General features: G+C 43.9%; 2 protein-coding genes across 2 annotated transcripts in view; one reads left to right on the plus strand and one right to left on the minus strand.

Annotated features, from left to right (window-relative positions):
* LOC109923457 (peptide methionine sulfoxide reductase MsrB) overlaps positions 1-9,987 on the minus strand; it is a 22,761-nt gene extending 12,774 nt beyond the window's left edge. The window contains exons 1-2 of the mRNA XM_048609656.1: positions 9,785-9,987; positions 9,675-9,699 (exon numbers count right to left, since the gene is read on the minus strand). Coding sequence (XP_048465613.1) covers positions 9,675-9,699; positions 9,785-9,987 — 228 coding nt within the window. The remainder of the gene's footprint in view (positions 1-9,674; positions 9,700-9,784) is intronic.
* Positions 1-19,572, plus strand: part of tex2l (testis expressed 2, like) — a 464,619-nt gene that overhangs the window by 339,867 nt on the left and 105,180 nt on the right. The window lies entirely within an intron of this gene.

The following is a 19,572-nucleotide window of genomic DNA, read 5'->3' on the forward strand; positions in this document are numbered from 1 at the left end:
GGGGTGGGGGAGGGAGCAGGGGTGGGGAGTAGTTGTATAGGGCCGGGGTTGGGGAGGGAGCAGGGGTGGGGAGTGGTTGTATGGGGCCGGGGTGGGGGAGGGAGCAGGGGTGGGGAGTGGTTGTATAGGGCCAGGGTGGGGAAGGGAGCAGGGGTGGGGAGTGGTTGTATAGGGCCGGTGGGGGGGTGGGAGGGAGCAGGGGTTGGGAGTGGTTGTATAGGGCCGGGGAGGGGACGGAGCAGGGTTAGGGAGTAGTTGACTGAGTGATCTGGGGAGGATGAATATTGTTCAGCCTGTTATATGAAAGATGTTGTTTAACCCGAAAGGGTTCAGAAAAGATTTACAAGGATGTTGCCAGGGTTGGAGGGTTTGAGCTATAGGGAGAGGCTTGATAGGCTGGGGCTATTTTCCCTGGAGTGTTGGAGGCTGAGGAGTGACCTTAAAGAGGTTTATAAAATCATGAGGGGCCTGGATAGGGTGAATAGTTAAGGTCTTTTCTCCAGGGTAGGGGAGTCAAAAACTAGAGGGCATAGGTTTAAGGTGAGAGGGGAAAGATTGAAAAGGGACCTGAGGGGTAACGTTTTCACACAGAGGGTGGTGCGTGTATGGAATGAGCTACTAGAGGAAGTGGTGGAGGCTGGTACAATTATGATATTTAAAAAGTATCAGGTTGGGTATATGAATAGGAAGAGTTTAGAGGGATATGGGCCAAATGCTGGTAAATGGGACTAGATTAATTTAGGATATCTGGTCGGCATGGTCAAGTTGGACCAAAGGGTCTGTTTCCGTGCTGTACAACTCTATGACTCTATGAGGAGGAGTAATATCATTTGAATGGGTTGAGGGAGAGGAGTTAAAATGGTTATAAGGAAGCCAGCGACTCCCTATTTGAAAGTTTGTGGTTGGAGGAGCAATTAGACCTCTGAGGGCACATAATGAAGCTGCAATCATTGACAGAGAGAAAAAACACAAACACTGAAAGGGCATCACTTAGAACTCAGTGCAATCTCTGTGGCCCCCATTGGTGGGTCCAAGGTCGTAACCTCAAAATTTCAACCCACGACCCAATTGCGCAGCCACAGTGTATAATTTGAGAACCTTACGGTGAATATTGCAGGGAGCAGATGTTCAATAAACTTTCCATAAGTTAGGTCAATTCCTCCAGTTTAAGACAGTGTCAGCTCTGTTGGTAACACTCATTCATGTGAATCACAAAGACTTGACCACACTATCTGGGTTGAAACTGCAGTGCGTTCCTAGCGAGTGCTGCACTGTCTGAGATGCTGTCTTTCCCAGTAGATTTTAAACTGAAGCTCGATCTGCCTCCTTGGGTGGATGGACTGTAATATTTGGCACAGAGCGCAGGAATTATCCCCCGTGCCCTGGTCAATGTTTATCTCTCAATCGCCGTAGCAAAGGCAGATTAACTGAGCATAATTACACCGCTGTTTGCGAGATCTTGATTTTGTGCAAATTGACTTCCTACGTTATGACAGTAACCACACATTTGCATTCATTTCATAGGCTATAAAACACTTTGTGCTGTTTGGTGGTTATAAAAAACGAATATAGATGCTAAATAAAAACCGAAAGATCTGCAGATGCTATAAATCAGAAACAAAAACAGAAATTGCTGGAAAAGTTCAGCAGGTCAGGCAGCATCTGTGGAGAGAAAGCAGAGTTAATGTTTTGGGTCGAGTGATCCTTCCTCAGAACTCCAGGGTCACTCAACCCAAAATGTTAACTCCGATTTTGTTTTTTATTTCAAATATAGATGCTAGTCTTTCTTTCAGCAGTATTGACAGCTTCACTTAAATGCCTAGTTCACTTTTACAGACCAGAAATGGGTCTTAAATAGAACCACAGAACTACCGAAATGATTCAGCACAAAATGGGGGCTATTTGGCCCATCCTGTCCATGCCGACCCAAATGCCCTTTCTAATCCCATCTTCCTGCATATGGCCCATAGTCCTGCAGCTTTCAGCACTTAAGGTGTAGATCCAGGTCTTCTTAAAAGAGTTTAGGCTCTGCCCCGCCACCAGCTCAGATAGCCATTCTTGCAATGGGAACTTTCACATCTACATGAGAAGCAGATAGGGACTGTCTCAGATTTCTGTGCTTAAAGTCTCAACAGCACGAGTATGAGCCCACAACCTCCTGACACAGCGGTGAGAGCGCTACCAACAGAGCTACAGCTGACAGCGAACTATACCTGACTAGACCAGCCACATAAATATTGTGATGACAAGAATCGGTCGGATTCTGGGAATTCTGCAGTGAGTAACTCACCTCCTGAATCCCTGAAGCCTGTCCACCATCTACGAGGCACAAGTCAGGAGTGTGACGGAATACTCCCCACTTGCCTGGATGAATAGCGGCTCCCAGAGCGCTCAAGAAGCTTGACATCCCAAAGTAGCCCTTATGATTGACAACGCGGCCAACAGCCTAAGCATTCACTCCCTCTTCCGCTAAGCGGCAGCAGTATGTGCCAACTACAATGTGCAATGCAGCAATTCACTGAGCTACCTTTAACAGCACCTACCAAACTCACAACCCACATCCATCTAGAAGGATGAACATGGAGATTTTTTCACTGTTATTACTCGGAGGTACCCGAGCAACAATCCCACTGTGGTGTGAAAACAGCCATTACCAGCTACAGTGCTGCTACTAATCCTCCCTTCCATTTTGAATCAATAGCCCTGTTTGATTAACAATAATAGAGGATGAACCACTAGTGAGTCTTAACAAGAAGGGGCGCTCATTTCACAGCAGAATGTAGTTTATTACATAATAGCAATAGGTACAAGTTACATTGGTTAGCTATGCAGTGTTATTAAGTCTGTCAGGGGCAGTGACAAGTCTGACTTCATCAGGGAACTCAATATAATCATCAGATTAGGTGGCAATTAATGCAGTCTCCAATATAACTCCTTCAGAACCATTATGTTATACAATATGTATCTTTTCATGTGTTTTCCCGTAAGTTATTACATTAATTGAATTGTTAATCATTGATCGGTGTTGGGTGGAAAAGTACGCAAGAGGAAATTCGAATTATCGAGGGCTTCAGAAAAATGAAGAAGGGTCCCGACCCGAAACGTAAACTTTCCTGCTCCTCTGATGCCGCCTGGCCTGCTCTGTTCCTCCAGCTTCACACTGCGTTATCTCTGACTCCAGCATCGGCAGTTCTTACTATCTCTGTACGTGAGTACGATCTTGTATTTGTAAGAGATGCAGTGGGTTTGTTGGGATATATACAAAGAGATTTTTTTATGAATAAAACACCACCAAATGTATAAAAGCATCTTAGGCGCCCAGATGGTGTAATGTTGGAAAGACATTGGTATTTGAAAGTGCTATATTTTTTTTTAGAAAAAGAGGGAGGAGATAGTGATTGCTTAGACAGCTATTATCTAATTCAAATCAATACCAAGAGTAAGGGGCTCAATCCCCATTTCAGCTCTGGTAGCCTAGGGGTCTCCCTTGAGCCTTCCCCTACCCTGTAGTGTAAAATAATGGCTCTTTGCTGTGGTGATTTGCGAAAAGATCTACCTTTGAGCCAAGAACTGAAGACGGAAATGTGTACCATGTCGAAATGTGTTAAAATGCAAATTAAATAAATTCTGCTAACTGCTCGGAGTTGTATTTATTTCATTTCATGCACGTGCTTTAACAAACTGGGTTAATTATTCCATCTGGGAGAGGCAGTGTTCCAAATGGGATTGGCCTGAGGAATAGCTCAAACTGTATCTGTGACCCGCAAGACTGACAGAATTACAGCAGTGTGTCACTGACTGTAAAAATCTTCAAGGTATCAGAGATCATGAAAGGAGCCGGATAAATTCATGCTTCTTGTAGACTGCTGCCTGCATCAAACTGAATACTGCACGCTTCTCTGCAACTATTTTTGCCTGCAGTATTTGAAGCCAAAGTTACAGATGGAATTGCTCTACATGCCATCGAGCTGTTGTGTCTGCCTCTCATCTCTGTAAGTTTTAAGAACAAGCTGCTCGTGTTTTTGCAAATTATTCAGATTTTATTTAGATTTTGCCTTTCCTTCCCTGAATATGATACAAATTCCCAGTTTTCTGGCTTCTAAAACAGGCATATTCTTGTTCAATTTCCGTTGAATATTTAGTTGATCCCTTCAAATACAGGGCATTGGTTGGCCACTTTTGGAATACTGCGTTCAATTCTGGTCTCCCTGCTATAGGAAAGATGTTGTGAAATTTGAAAAGGTTCAGAAAAGGTTTACAAGGATATTGCCAGGTTTGGAGGGTTTGAGCTATAGGGAAAGGCTGAATAGGCTGGGACTATTTTCCCGAAATGTCGAAGGCTAGTAGATCTAGTGGACCTTATAGAGGTTTAAGAAATCATGAGAGGCACAGATTCGGTAAACAGCCAAGGTCTTTTCTCCAGGGTAGGGGAGTCCAAAACTAGGGGGTATAGGTTTAAGGTAAGAGGGGAAAGATTTAAAAGGGACGTAAGGTGTAACATTTTCACGCAGAGGGTGGTGTGTGTATGGAATTGGCTGCCAGAGGAAGTGGTGGAGGCTGGTACAATTTTAACATTCAAAAGGCATCTGGATGGTTATATAAATAGGAAAGGTTTAGAGGGATTTGGGCCAAATGCTGGCAAATGGAAATAGATTAATTTAGGATATCTGGTCAGCAGGGATAAGTTGGACCGCAGGGTCTGTATCCATGCTGTACATCTCTATGACTCTAAGAGATATTTAGTCTATGGAAATCTCTTTTGCACAATAGAATGGAAGTTGGGTCAATTGTTGAATATTTTCAAAGCTGAGTTAGGCAGGTTTTTGATTGACAAAGAGTTTTGGGGATAGGCAGTAATGTTAAAGCTTATAATCAGTTCAATCATGAACAGATTGAATGGGGATAAGTTTGAGGGGCTGAATAGCTTGCCCCTGCTGCTATTTCTTCTTGTACTCTTGACAACCAACTGAATACTTATTTTTGAAATGTAGTCATTGTTGTAATGTATGAAATGCAACTGTCAATTTGCATGCAGCAAACTACTGGTGGCACTGCTGCCTCACAGCGCCAGGGACCTGGGTTTGTTCCCACCCTTGGGTCACTGTCTGTGTGGAGTTTGCACATTCTCCCTGTGTCTGCGTGGGTTTCCTCTGGGTGCTCCGATTTCCTCCCACAGTCCAAAGTTGTGCGGGTTAGGTGGATTGTCCATGGAAATTGCATCGTTACAGGGATTGGAGAGGAGGTATGTCTGGGTGGGATGCTCTTCGGAGGATTAGTGTCGACCCAATAGGCTGAATGGCCTGCTTCCATACTGTAGGGATTCTATGATTCTATGAAACACCCCATTAAAACAATATTATGGACCAGACCAAACACCCTCAAAATATATCAAGTTGATAGCCTACACCCTAACTTTTTATTTTCTTTAATGGTAAGTGTAAGGCGCACTGTTCCAGATGTGATTCGATTGGTCCACTGCTAGGCTTTAAGAGAAACACACATTACTCCTAAACACAGTTAAAATACAATCAAAAAAAAAATTGGCATAAATTTAACTCTACTGAAATACTCAATATAATAATATGTTTTTTATCTACTGATCATCCACCGTTCCTTTATAGGACATAAAACCCACACTTGGTAAAGGCAAATTCAGCAAAACAGACTTTCCTCACATGCTATCTCCCTTCTAGTCCAGGAGAAAGGAACACCAAAAGAAAAAATCTCACAGCAGAGAGAAAACTCAAGTTTTTTGTTGCAGCAGAGACAGAGCTGTATCTAGCAGCTTCAACTCCAAACCCCAAATGAAAGCAAAACTAAAACCCTGGGTCTGTGTGAGCCTGACTCCACCCACTCAAGCTTCTTTTGTCTAATTATAAAAAAAAATCTCACAGAGCTTGATGCTGTTTGCCCACTGCTTCTGAAGCAGATATTCTGTCACCACTGTGGTAATACCTCCCTGCAACAATGCCATCACAAATACAATACTCTAATGACCAGATCATCTGTTTTTAAAGTAATGATTTAGGATAAATATTGGTCAGTACACTGTGGATACCTCCACCTTTCTTCTTTGCAATAATGCCTTGGAATATTTTACATCCACCTGAGTAGGCAGATAGAACTGAAGTTTAACATCTTTCCCAAAATGGCATCTCCAACAGAGAAGCACACCTTTAGGATTGCAATGGTCTTGGTATTTACAAGTCCTGGAGTGGGCCATGACCCAGAACCTTAAGTCACAGAGAAGAGAGTGCAACCATCTGAGACACAACTGAAAGAAGTGCCTCCTTCGCTGAATGATAGATGGCAGCTCTGGTGGTAATAGGGAGGTAGGGAACAGATTTGATAGCATCTTTTGTACCTCCTTTTCAGGTCCAAGCTGCAGACTGTTATCCCATTCTTAGTGAACAGTCATATCCAGACCCCAAAGGAATGGTAACAGCTAGATGTCAATGAACTTATCATTTCTCAAGATCAGGAACATCTGGCCTTGCCTTTGGACCACAATGCAAGTAACACTTTGAATACCCTTTATCATCTCTACATCATTTCAGGGCTTGGGCCCATTATTTGGATTATAATTTCTATTCTAGAAGCTTTTATGTGGTATCTCAAAGTTTCACATTCGTAAGAAACTGCAAGACCAAAAGGTTATGCTTAATTTATTTTAATTCTTTCACAGAATTTAGATGTCACTTGTTAGGTCAAATCTGTTGCCCTTTCCAAATTGCCTTTGAGAAGGTTTTGATATGAGTTTAAAAAAAGAATGAAAAGGCTTGTTCTGAGACATAAATCCCTATGTTCTATAGTCGCCCATAGTGCAATTAATTTTAGAATTCTCTTTTAATCAATTAATATTAGAATTCTCTGTTAAATTGGCTGTTTCAATTAAAACATTGAAAAGAGCAAAATTAAGCTGACTGGGTTTGATTCTGTTTAATATTTAGCAGTTGTAGCCAGAAGTATTAATCAAGGTGTCTTTTAGAATTCATTGGTGAAAGAGGCATGAAAAAGTGAAGTCATAATTGAAAATACGTCAATGTAGCAGGAGGCTTGTTGAAGTAAGTGTTGATGTTCTGAGACCTTGTGCCTTATTGATTCAATACACAATCAATTTATTTTTCTCCTTTAATACATCATCTCAATCAATAGCTAAAGAAAAGCTAAATTTCCACTCAATGGGTTTTGTAGCATTCTGAAACATATATAAAAAAAACAAATTGGCAACACACAGTAGCAACAGAGATCAGAAAACGAATGTTAGTGATTACAGGTTGGTAATTACAGTTCATGATAATAGCAGACTTAATAGCATTCTGCTGTCTGCTATTTTAACATACGTTACTACATCTAATGAGACAGTGTGCAAAGGAACATTTTATGATCCCATTATGCAATCATCCAATGTTACTGCTGACGATAATTTCTCTCATGCATTTTCTACTGAACATGGCAGGATGCCCAAAGCCCCACATCGTAAAACATATAATTTCATCATAGGGACAAGGGTGAGGAGGAAACAATATTCACTCTCCACTGGCTTCCACACAACTGTCAGCTTGTTTTTAAAGAATACAGTTATTATTCAGTGCATAATACACAGAGGAAACATTCTCCTAAATGTGGAAATAGCAGGCAAAACTTTAGTGTTATCATGGTTTGTTACTCTTTTCCTGGAATTATGTCTGAAAACTGAGAAAGCAGCCTTGTTTATTATCAGAATTGAATGAAGCTACCTTCATGATGGGCCAAGGACCATCAGGCGCACCAGAAAGCCCTCATCCATTGATCTGGTGTTCACAAGTTTGCAAACTCATGCAAAGATAATGCAGCCAGGCAAGATGTTTCTCTGTACACAATAAAATTATCACCATTCAAGCCAATGGTAAAGGGAGGATGATATACTGAAGCTCACAACCCAAGGTCCAGTGCTGCATCCAGTGACAATAGCCCAGATTGATCTTCTGAATGCTTGATCTTAAATTGTTAACTACCTCTTTATTATACTGGATAATGCCAATATCTTTTATTGGACCCTGAGGCTACAGTTTTGTGTTCTGTTTCTGTGTCATTACAGTTTGTTTTTTTTATTGTCTATTCACTGTGATTGTGGTACAATGAGGTTGATGTAAATTGTGATGGTATAACTGATGACAACACTCAGACATCAATAAGAGTAGACCCCCCAGTCTAGAATGAACATGTAAACTGAGAGGTCATTAGGCTGATATGAGTTTTAGAGGGACGTTTATTGACGAGAGGTTGAGTATGTTGGGCCTGTCCTCATTGGATTTTAGAGTCCAGGATCAGACAGCATCATCTCAGAAAAAAAGGGTTGCATATATAAGACATGAGAGATGAAGAGGAACAAAAACAGAAGTTGCTGGAAAAACTCAGCAGGTCTGGCAGCATCTGTGAAGAAAAGGATCAGAGTTAATGTTTCAGGTCCAGTGACCCTTCCTCACGACTTAGTTCTGTGGAAGGGTCACCGGGCCCGAAACGCTAACTCTGATTTTTTTATTCACAGATGCTGCCAGACCTGCTGAGCTTTTCCAGCAACTTCTGTTTTTGTTCCTGATTTACAGCATCCGCAGTTCTTTTGGTTTTTATTTAGAGATGAGGAGGTAACGAATCTGTGGAATTCTTTACTACAGAGTAGTGTCAAGGCTGGCTTTTTAAAAGTATATTCAAGGCTGAGATAGATTTTTTATCAATAAGAGAATCAGGGATTCTATGGTAGTGGTAGGAAAGTGGAGTTGAAGGTTATCAGATCAAACATGAACTTATTGAATGGTAGAGTTGACTTGATGGGATGAATGGCCTGCTTCTGATCCTATGTATTACAGTCTTCCAGAAGAAAGCGACCTAGAGGTGCAGATACATAGTTCCGTGGAAGTGGAGTTACAGGTCAATAGGGTAGTGAAGAAAATGTTTGGTATGCTTGCCTTCATTGGCCAGTGCATTGAATATAGGAGTTGGGAAGTTATGTTGCAGCTGTACAGGACAGTGGTTAGGCCACGTTTGGAATATTGCATTGAATTCTGGTCTCCCTGCTACAGGAAAGATGTTGTTAAACTAGAAATGATATAGAAAAGAATTTACAAGGATGTTGTCCAGACCGGAGGGTTTGAGTTATAAGGAGAGGCTGGATAGGCTGGGACTTTTTTCCCTGGAGCGTCCGAGGCTGAGGAGTGGCCTTATAGACATTTATAAAATCATGAGGGGCATGGATAGGGTAAATAGACAAGGTCTTTTCCCTAGGTCAAGGGAGTCCAAAACTAAAGGTTTAAGATGAGAGGGGAAAGATTCAAAAAAGTGTCAACTTCTTCGCACAGAAGGTGGTGTGTGTGTGGAATGAGCTACCAGAGGAAGTGGTGGAGACTGGTACAATTACAGCATTTAAAAGGCATCTGGATGGGTACATGAATAGGGAAGGTTTAGAGGGATATGGGCCAAATGCTGGTAAATGGAACTAGTTAAGTTTAGGAGACCTGTTCGGCATGGACAAGTTGGACCAAAGGGTCTGTTTCTGTGCCATACCAGTCTATGACTCTGTGACCCTGTGACCTGAGCCCTCTGTGATCTCAGTACACATCATGGAGCAGCATAACGTTGCAGACAGGACAGGTGATAGGACATCCTTGGGACGGTGCCATCAAGGTGGATCTTACAGGTTCCTGCTGTATCAGGAAGGGCCTGTAGTGGAGAACAAGGGAGCAACATTAAGGATCATATATTACATTCACAGGGAGATGATCCTTAACATAATGTGTGTGTTCACATGCCTCCTTGGTGCCCATATGCTAGCACATAGTTGGTAGCTTTTTCCGATTTGTTAGTGGCCATTTCAGCCTCACTGCCTGTGAGCTTCAGAGCCTCCTCCTCCATGTGGAGTGAGAGGCCTGAGGTCGGGAACTCCACCTCACGCCCTCCAGCTCTCCCTGACATTGTCAGCATGCTTACCCTGAGCAGAGCTAGCGACATATCGGGTAACACGCAGCCCCCTTGTCTGGGCAATATCCTCATCAAAGAAATAGCTGGCCTGCCACTCACACGTGGCACCCAGTAACCTCCAGCCTCTTTAGCCTCAATTGGCTCGGAGATCACTCACCTGGCACTGCCACCCACTCACAAATGTGAATTAATTGATGGCCGCCATGGGACACCCCTTGCTAAGATGCGATTCTGACAGCTACTGTCAAGCACAATTGTTAACCCATCTCCTAAGGTCATAAGAAACAGGAGCAAAAGTAAGCTATCTGGCCCCTCGAGCCTGCTCCGCCACTCAATAAGATCCTGGCTGATCTTTTCACGGACTCAGCTCCACTTAACCACCCACTCACCATAGCCCTTCATTCACTTACTCTTCAAAAATCTATCTTTGCCTTAAAAACATTCAACGAGGAAGCCTCAACTGCTTCACTGGGCAGGGAATTCCACAGATTCACAACGCTTTGGGTGAAGAAGTTCCTCCTCAGCTCCGTCCTAAATCTGCTTCCCCTTATTTTGAGGCTGTGCCCCCTAGTCTCACCCACCAGTGGAAACATCCTCCCTGCTTCTATCTTATCTAATCCCTTCATAATTTCATAAATTTCTATAAGGTCTCCCCTTATTCTTCTAAATTCCAATCAGCATAATCCCAGACTACGCAGTCTCTCCTCATAAGCCAACCTTCTCAACTCCGGAATCGACCCAGTGAACCTCCTCTGCACCGCCTCCAGTGCCTGTACATCCTTTCTCAAGTAAGGAGACTAAAACTGTACACCATCTGTCTCTTGCAGTGGGCCCACAGTTACTGACATCACCTGCCAGCTCCATGCAGGTTGCTTTGGTCAAGAAGAAGGGTCTTCAGTAGTTATTTGTGGAATAGAGCATCTTCCTCCTCTGGCCTGGAGGAGTACCCAGCAGGGGGTTGGAATGGGGAGGTGGTGAAGAGACATCACTAAGCTGTGGGTCTGGTTCTGAACCTGGTGCTAGCCATATTGGATGCGATGAGGTAATGGGCGCTGGTTGACAAATGGCACTAAATGATAAGGTGAAGAGTGATGAGGGGGAGAAGGTTTGAGGCAGGGCATGAGAGTTGAAGGTTTCTTCAAACACAAAACACATGAGGCCAAGAGGTTGGGCAGGAATGTTGTGGCCGTGATATTGAGCCTCCAGGTTTGTCCAAGAGGCCTGGTTCATTATCAGTTGGCCAAGGAATTGCATTGTGGTCAGGTGGCCAGCAGGAGAAGTGGTTTGAGATTGGTTAAGGGCTACAATCAAGCATGCTGGGAATTTTCGTCAAGCTAGTTTAAACTCTGACCTCAGTTAAACTACAACCAGGACATGTTGTAACCTGTAGTTTCCCAAGTTGAACAAATAAGTCAAATGGCATAGTGGTCTCTAGATATACTAATACCACTATTACTGGAGTATGGATTGTCACTGTTTATGGCTTGGTGTAAACATTTGGGAGTGGTTTACCAGTAAGTTCCATTGGCTGGGATCGAACGATATCATCAGGCTTTGATTAATTCATTGGCTGAATGCCAGAGATCTTTCTGGTAAGGAGCACATTTTAAAGAACAAAGGATTTTTTCTCAGAGCACATTGGAAAAGCATGTGCCCTGAATTTATTTTCAGAGAGAAGTCAAAGAACTAAGAGGCAAGAGCTATTAATCTTTGCAACCAAATCGATTTTGTAAACTAAACAACCCACACGGCAACACCAAATAAACTGAGGAAGGGACCTCATGCTGAAATGCCAAGCTGGGTTATGAGGCCCAATGGTACTGGCCCCACCCTCATCGCTGGAAGGTCAGAGGCGGCTTAGCCAGTGCTGCCATTTTACCCATAACTGGCTGCTGATTGGCTGCTGGCTGGATTCCCATCACTCAGGAACAAGAGGCCCAGCTCTCAGAGATCTGCCAGCCAATCCGGCGCCATGCAGCTCGCAGAGATCTGCCAGCCAATCCGACGCCGCGCAGCTCTCAAGAGCCAAAGACGCCAATGTGGTTCGCACTCAGGGCCTGAGGCAGCGCCCAGCAATCAAAGGGAAATCTGTACGTGTTTCGGGGTTCGAAAAGGAGGAGGAGAAAGTCAGCCAGGGCAATGGAGACTATCATTTCAAAAGTCTCTGAGGGTGGGAGAAGGGAAATGTTATAGCTTACAGATGCCCTCAAATGGTGCTCTGAGCAACAGTTCAGGTAGAACATACCCCTTTTCCTGCCACTACCTCATGCAGTCTCAGAAAACTGGCCCCCTGGTTGGGGTCTCAGGTTTAATCCTGCTCGAGGTGAGATGAGGCTCTCAAGTGGGCTTAAAATGTAGATTTAAGGGTCTCAATTGGTTCTCTGGTGGGTCAACCATCTGATGCGAACCCAACCACTGGTAAAGCTGCACTATCATGCAGCCCCTGCCTCACCTCCCCGCCCCCACCTTCAAACCTGCAAGTTGGACTGCGCTAGACTCAGTCCATGACCTCTCTTTTCTCTTGGGACAGATGCAGTTTGAGCTGCTGTGGCATTCCAGCACCTTTTTGTTCTCATTGTTGGATTCCCTGTCTCTGCGGAATTCTGTTCTTGCTTCGGGATTCTAAGTAATGCCAATGTTTTAGTTGAACAAAAAAAAACCCAAAGAACTGCAGATGCTGGAAATCAGAAACAAAATCAGAAATTGTTGGAAAATGTCAGCCAGACCCTTGAAGGGTAACTGGACCTGAAATGTTGACTCTGTTTCTCTCTGCACAAATGCTGCTGGACCTGTTTTTCCAGCAATTTCTAATTTTGCATTTTTTTTTTGTTGTCTGGTGCTCTGCTTTCTTCCCCTTCTCAATTTCAGGGGGAGTTGACATCTCGGTCAGGAGTGAGGCAAGGGCTGTGAATAATTAGGCACAAAGCAAGCAGGCATATTCCCAAGGCCTACTTTCATGTCTCGGAAGGATATTATTAAATTGGAGAGGGTTCAGAAAAGATTTACCAAGATGTTGCCAGGCCCGGAGGGTTTGAGTTATAAAAATGGGCTGGGACTTTTTTCACTAGAGCATAGGAGGTTGAGGAGTGACCTTATAGAGTTTATAAGATCATAGATAAGGTGAATAGCGAAGGTCTTTTCCTGAGGGTGGGGGAGTTCAACCCTAGGGGACATACTTTTAAGGCGAGAGGAGAAAGATTTAAAAGGAACATGAGGGCTAACATTTTTACAGAGAGTGGTTTATATGTGGAATGAGCTGCCAGGGTAAGTAATAGATGTGGGTACAGTTACAATGTTTAAAAGACATTTAGGCAAGTACATGAGCAGGAAAGGTTTGGAGGTATGGGCCAAACACAGGCAGGTGGGACTAGTTTAGTTTGGAAAATTTGATTGGCATGGACTAGTTGGACCAAAGGGTCCATTTCCATGTTGTATGACTCTATGCCCCTAGAAGTGCTACAATTTTACAACTGCCGCTTTGAGTCAGAGGTGTGTGAAACTTTCCTGCCCGTTGGCCAACTAAGCCTCTTCAGTATGCCACTAATTGTGGCTAATCTATACAGGCAAATAGCTTTCACTGTTCAAGCTGGTGGTTCAGAGGATGTGTGGGATGCCCCATTTATTTGCCCTTTGCAGCCACTGCACCATGCCATCCAATGTATATTCACTCCGACTGTATCACCTCTCTCTGGTCTCCCAGCAACATCTCCACTGCCCTTCTCCACCAGCCTGCAGTGCCCGAGCTAACCTCAAAATCCAGGGTCCATTGTTGAATAAAGTCCCCATTATCTGCAACCCAAGGATCTAGAATTGTCATGTAACAGCATTGGGGATTGGAAAGGGGAAAATTCTGACCACTTGAGGTGACTCGACTAATAGTGATCAGATCATAGAATCTCTACAGTGTGGAAACATGCCATTCAGCCCATCGCGTTCACACCAACCCTCCAAAGAGCATCCCACACAGCTCCCCCAACCAACCCCTGTAACCCTGCATTTCCAATGGCTAAACCATGGTAGGCTACACATCCCTGGACAATTATGGTCAATTTAGCATGGCCAAACCACTTAATCTGCACAGGTTTGGCATTTGGGAGGAAACCAAAACACCCGGAGGAAATCCAGACATGGGGAGAACGCACAAGCTCCACACAGACAGACCGAGGCTGGAATCGAACCTGAGTTGCTGGTGCTGCAAGGCAGCAGAGCTAACCACTGAGCCACCATGCCGCCCCATGGGGGTAATGGATTAGACACTTTATTAAAGCTAGTTCAAAAGTGACTTCATCGATAAGGATAGAATCACCGATTGCAGTCAGGTGCGGTACAATTTATGGGGATCGCTGGCCGCTTGTTTGTAAAACACACGTTCAGTCTGTGCCAGCAACAAATCATCATAGAATCCCTACAGTGTGGAAACAGGCCCTTTGGCCCAACAAGTCCACACCAAACCCCAGATCATCCCACCCAGGCCCATCCCCCCATAACCCACCTAATCTACACATCCCTGAACACTATGGACAATTTAGCATGGCCAATCCACCTAAACTACACATCTTAAATAGTGCTCTTCCAGCCAGTATTGGTATTTCCCATGAAACCAGCATGAAACCCCCCGAATCCCAGTACATGCCAGACAGCGGGGAGATTATTGTGCCTCCTTTTTATCAATTTCAAAAATATATTTTATTCATCAAAATGTCTTTATACATAGTCACTGAAGCAGTTCAGTTCTGTACTGTAGCCTCGAAGAAATATTGGTGTTTGACTCTATCCAGCAAAGTCAAGGCATTTCTTACTTGTACAAGATTATATTTTATAAAATTATGTTGTATTATTATATTTATAAATGTATTATAGTATATAAAATTATGAGGGGAATAGATAAGATAGAAGCAGGGAAGATGTTTCCATTGGTGGGTGAAACTAGGGGGCATAGCCTCAAAATCTGTGGAATTCCCTGCCCAGTGAAGCAGTTGAGGCCACCTCGTTGAATGTTTTTAAGGCAAAGATAGATAGATTTTTGAAGTGTAGATGAATTAAGCATTATGGTGAGTGAGCAGGAAAGTGGAGCTGAATCCATTAAAAAATCAGCCATGATCTCTGAGTCTTAATAACTCTGAGGCTTACTGAATGGTGGAGCAGACTCAAGGGGCTAGATGGCCTACTCTTGCTCCTATTTCTTATGTTCTTATCTTTACGGATATTTGAGGCATCTGGAGGATCCAATAACTGAAAGCGCCCTCATTTAGCTTTGGCAGAAAGACCTTAGATGCTGGTCTTCCCCACTGCACCAAGCTTTACTGTTTTCTTCAGCAGGTAGTCCTTGGAATGTGCCAGTCTGCAACACTCAGTCAACTCCCTGCTCTGGAAGACCAACAAGTTTCGGGCAGACCAAAGAGAATCTTTCAGTGAGTTAATGGTCCTCCAGGTGCAGTCGACGTTTGTCTCAGTGTTCGTCCTGGGAACAGACCGTAGAGCACAGAGATAACAAGGTGTAGAGCTGGATGAACACAGCAGGCCAAGCAGCATCAGAGGAGCAGGAAGGCACAAAGAGCACAGAGCCCTGCATCACAGAGCTGCTCCAGGATGAACCTCAACTAAAATGACTGCATCTCTCTCCAGACTTCCTTTGCAAAGGCACATTCCAGAAGGAGATAGGAGACAGTCTCAACACCACCACCCCCACCACTGCAGCTGCTTTGAGGGCAGCGCGCGGTGGCACAGAGAGTCCATAGACCTTATGCCAGCCAAACGATGTCTTGGGAGAACCTTTTCTCTTAATTTCAAATGTATGAAATTCATGTTATTCATAAAAATACCTTTATGTACGTACATAGGCACTGAAGCAGTTTGCTTCTGTATAGTAGCATATGAGGAAACAAATAAACATTGGAGTTTGACTCTATCCAACGAACAAACCAAAGGAATTTCTTATTTGTACACCTGCTTCCTTCAGAACTGGCTTCAATGCCAGAAGCAAGCCACTGCTCACTGCTCTGAGTTAATGTCTGCAGCTCACTGTGAGCATATCTCAGGCAATTTCGAAGACTCACTGTCAACAAACCTTACGTCTTTCTTTCAGGGATTGAGCAGCACTGAGGGTCTGTTTTGAGTTTTGTTTTGTCTCGATCATGGTTTACTGGCCCTGGGGATTTTGCCTTACAGTCCCTGGGTCAATCAACAGCTTGGAACTGCCTGCCCACGCTGCTGTGCTGTTCTGCAAAGTTGCTGACAAGCAGTTCGAAACATCTGAACCCTGAGCAACGTTCAGCTGGGTTTGGATAGCCAACTGTCCCAGTTAATGTTCAGGCTGATAATGTCACCAATCCGTTACTGATCAGTTGGGAAAACAAAGCTTTGAATACCGTGCAATTTTGGTAACTTTAAAATGGGTTGTTGCAATCAATGATCACAACAAGCAAAGACTAGTACAAGAACTATAGATTATATAATCGCTGGGAATTCCAACCTCTTATACAATTTTCAAATCTGAGTGTTTGTGGCTTTATCTACAGATCAGTAGTATGCATAAAGCAGAATGTTATGGTATTGTGTTGACTACAAAGCAATGCACCAATTCATAGGATGATAATACATTATCTTGCAGCATACTGCAAAACTCTGATATTTGTTACAAAAAACTACAATATCTTTGCCTTTCAGGAGAGATGGTTACAACAAAGTACAAGTGAACATATCATTCCTTCACCAGATTGATCATGTTCCCACAACAAACACATATTCGTACATTTGCCCATTTCCACCTTCTTCACGTCATCTGTCACAGACCATTTGCTGTTGAACCCCTTGTTCCTGCTTTTGTTACCTCCAGACTACTTGAACACCCTCTTGGCTGCCCTCCCTCTTTCTATCCTTTGTAAGCTTAAGGTCATCCAAAACTGCAGCCTGTGTTGTAATGCACAACAAACCCCATTCCATTGTCTCCCCTCTTTTTTATTCACTTGTGGGACCTGGGTGTCGCTGGCTGGCCAGCGTTCATTCCCTGTCCTTAGCTGCCCTTGAACTGAGTGGCTTGCTAGGCCATTTCAGAGGGCAGTTAAGAGTCAACCACATCGCTGTGGGTCAGGAGTCACTTGGAGGCCAGACCAGGTGAGGATGGCTGTTTCCTTCCCTAAAGGGCATTCGTGAACCAGATGGGTTTTTTTTTCCAACAATCAGCAATGGATTCATGGTCATCATTAGGCTCCTAATTCCAGAACTTTTTTATTGAATTCAAATTCCACCATCTGCCACTGCTGGATTCGAAACGGATCCCCAGGACATTAGCCGAGTTTCTGGATTAATAGTCTGGTGATAATGCCACCTTACATTGCCTCCCTATTTAACAACATCTGTTTGTGTTTAAAGTTCCACATCTCCATCAGCCTCCAATAACCTTTGTTTCCTCTGCCTCAGAAGGATCTATCTACCTCTGCCTTTAAAATATGCAATGATCCCACTTCCAAGTGGGACATGCTGCTGTGTTAAGGGCCCTGTTGCTGTAATCTAAGCCTTCCTCTCCACCTGGCACCCCAGGCCTAACCTAGAAAATGTGTTTAAATCAAACTTAAATGGAAACTGCAACCTTCTGACTTAATTCAGCTCTCAGCCAAGAAACGTCTTAATTTTAAAATTTTCATTCGTGTTTTCAAATTTCTGTGTGGCCAAAGCCCTCTGTGGCCTGGTAATCTTCTGCAGCCTGATAACCCTCCCTGAGGTATTTAAACTGCTCTAATTCGGGCCCTCAGGTATCCTTGCAATCACTCCATCACTGGGGGCCATGCCTACGTTGCCTGGATCCAATGCTCTGGAATACTCTCCCTACACCTCTCCTCTAACTTGAGTTCATCCCTTGGGATGCACTTTAAAACCTAATTCTCTGATCAAGCTTTTGGTCACTCTATCCTAACCTCTCTTTGCGCGATGCAACACCAATATTAAGGCCTTAGTAAGGTTCCTATGAAGTGCCTAGAGATGATTCATTACATCAAAGATGTTATACAATGTTACGCTATTGTCCTCCACTCTTGAGAATGTCGTTGCTGACTATGCAGTCCTAATTAACCTCATGCAAAATATTAAAATGAATGGAATTTGGTTTTATCTCTTTGCTGTGACCCCTAGTTTGATTCCACCTTCAGGCGACTGTCTGTGTGGAGCTTGCACATTCTCCCTGTGTCTGTGTGTGTTTCCTCCGAGTGCTCTGGTTTCCTCCCACAGTCCAAAGATGTGCAGGTTAGGTGGATTGGCCATGCTAAGTTGCCTCTAGTGCCCAGGGATATACAGGCTAGGTGGGTTAGCCATAGGAAATGCAGGGTTACAGGGATAGGGGTAGGGGGTTTGGGTCTGGGTCTGGGTGGGATTCTCTTCAGAGGGTTGGTGTTGACTCAATGGACTGAATGGCCTGCTTCCACACTGTCGGGATTCTATGATTTCTATTAATGGTTTTCAGAACACAGATAATTGTGCTTTTTCAGACATTTAGTACCTGAAAGGGTTAACTGGTATCAGGAGATAAGCTCTGCCCATCACATTGTAAAGGGCTGTTCCTAGGATGAGTTAATGAGTTGTCCTCTAGTTGTTGTTCCAGTGTTAAGTCCGCGTAATGTGCACTTACGCTTACTCTCAGGTTAAGCCTGATAGTATCACAAGAGTATCATGTACATCAGATGCAATGTAAATAGCGATTAAGTACTATGTCATAAACTTTTACTGCTTAACAAGACTGAGCTTGGCTTTCACTGAAGACTTCTCGTTGGTGTCGTTCTGCACCCAGAATTGGGAACCTACAGGCACAGCAATGGGAAGATACCCAAGACATAGGATCATAGAATCCCTACAGTGTACAGTATGGAAGCAGGTCATTTGGCCCATCAAATCCATATCAAGCATCCCACCCAGGCACAAGCCCCTATCCTATCCCTGTAACCCTGCATTTCCCATGGCTAATCCACCTAGCTTGCACATCCCTGGACACTTTGGGCAAATTCTCATGGCCAACCGACCTAACCCACACATCTTTGGACTGTGGGAGGAAACCCACACAGACACGGGGAGAATGTGCAAACTCCACACAGACAGTCACCTGAGGGTGGAATCAAACCTGGGACCCTAGCGCTGTGAGGCAGCAGTGCTAACCGCTGAGCCACCATGCCATCCCAGACCTTACTTCTCAGTTGGTTCCAGAAAACTCAGCACAACATTGGCAAAGCTGACAGAACAATGGGTTTCTCTAGACGTACCACCCTGCTCACCAGCTGCTGGGCCAGAGTTGGTGGGGTGGGCTGGAGTGAAATCTTTATTGCCAGCTTCTGATATTGCATTTGTTTCCGCCGCATTTCTGGAATGGCATCTTTCAACAAGTTGAAGACAGGAAATTTTGTCAACGAGAAAGAAAACTATGCCTGTAACTTTGAGGTAGTCCAAATGCAAGTAAACTGTTTTTGCTGCTAATTACCAGCAACATCCCAATTACAGTGAAATACTGTGGATGCTGGAATTCTGAAGCAAAGACTGAGAAACTCAACAGGTCTGCCAGCATCTGTGGAGACTGAGTTAATGTTGCGAGTCCTGTAGAATTCTCCTTCAAACTACGTTTCTCTCTGCAGAGAT

This window comes from Rhincodon typus, chromosome 21, assembly GCF_021869965.1.
Source record: "Rhincodon typus isolate 14 chromosome 21, sRhiTyp1.1, whole genome shotgun sequence".
In the NCBI taxonomy this organism is placed as follows: domain Eukaryota; kingdom Metazoa; phylum Chordata; class Chondrichthyes; order Orectolobiformes; family Rhincodontidae; genus Rhincodon; species Rhincodon typus.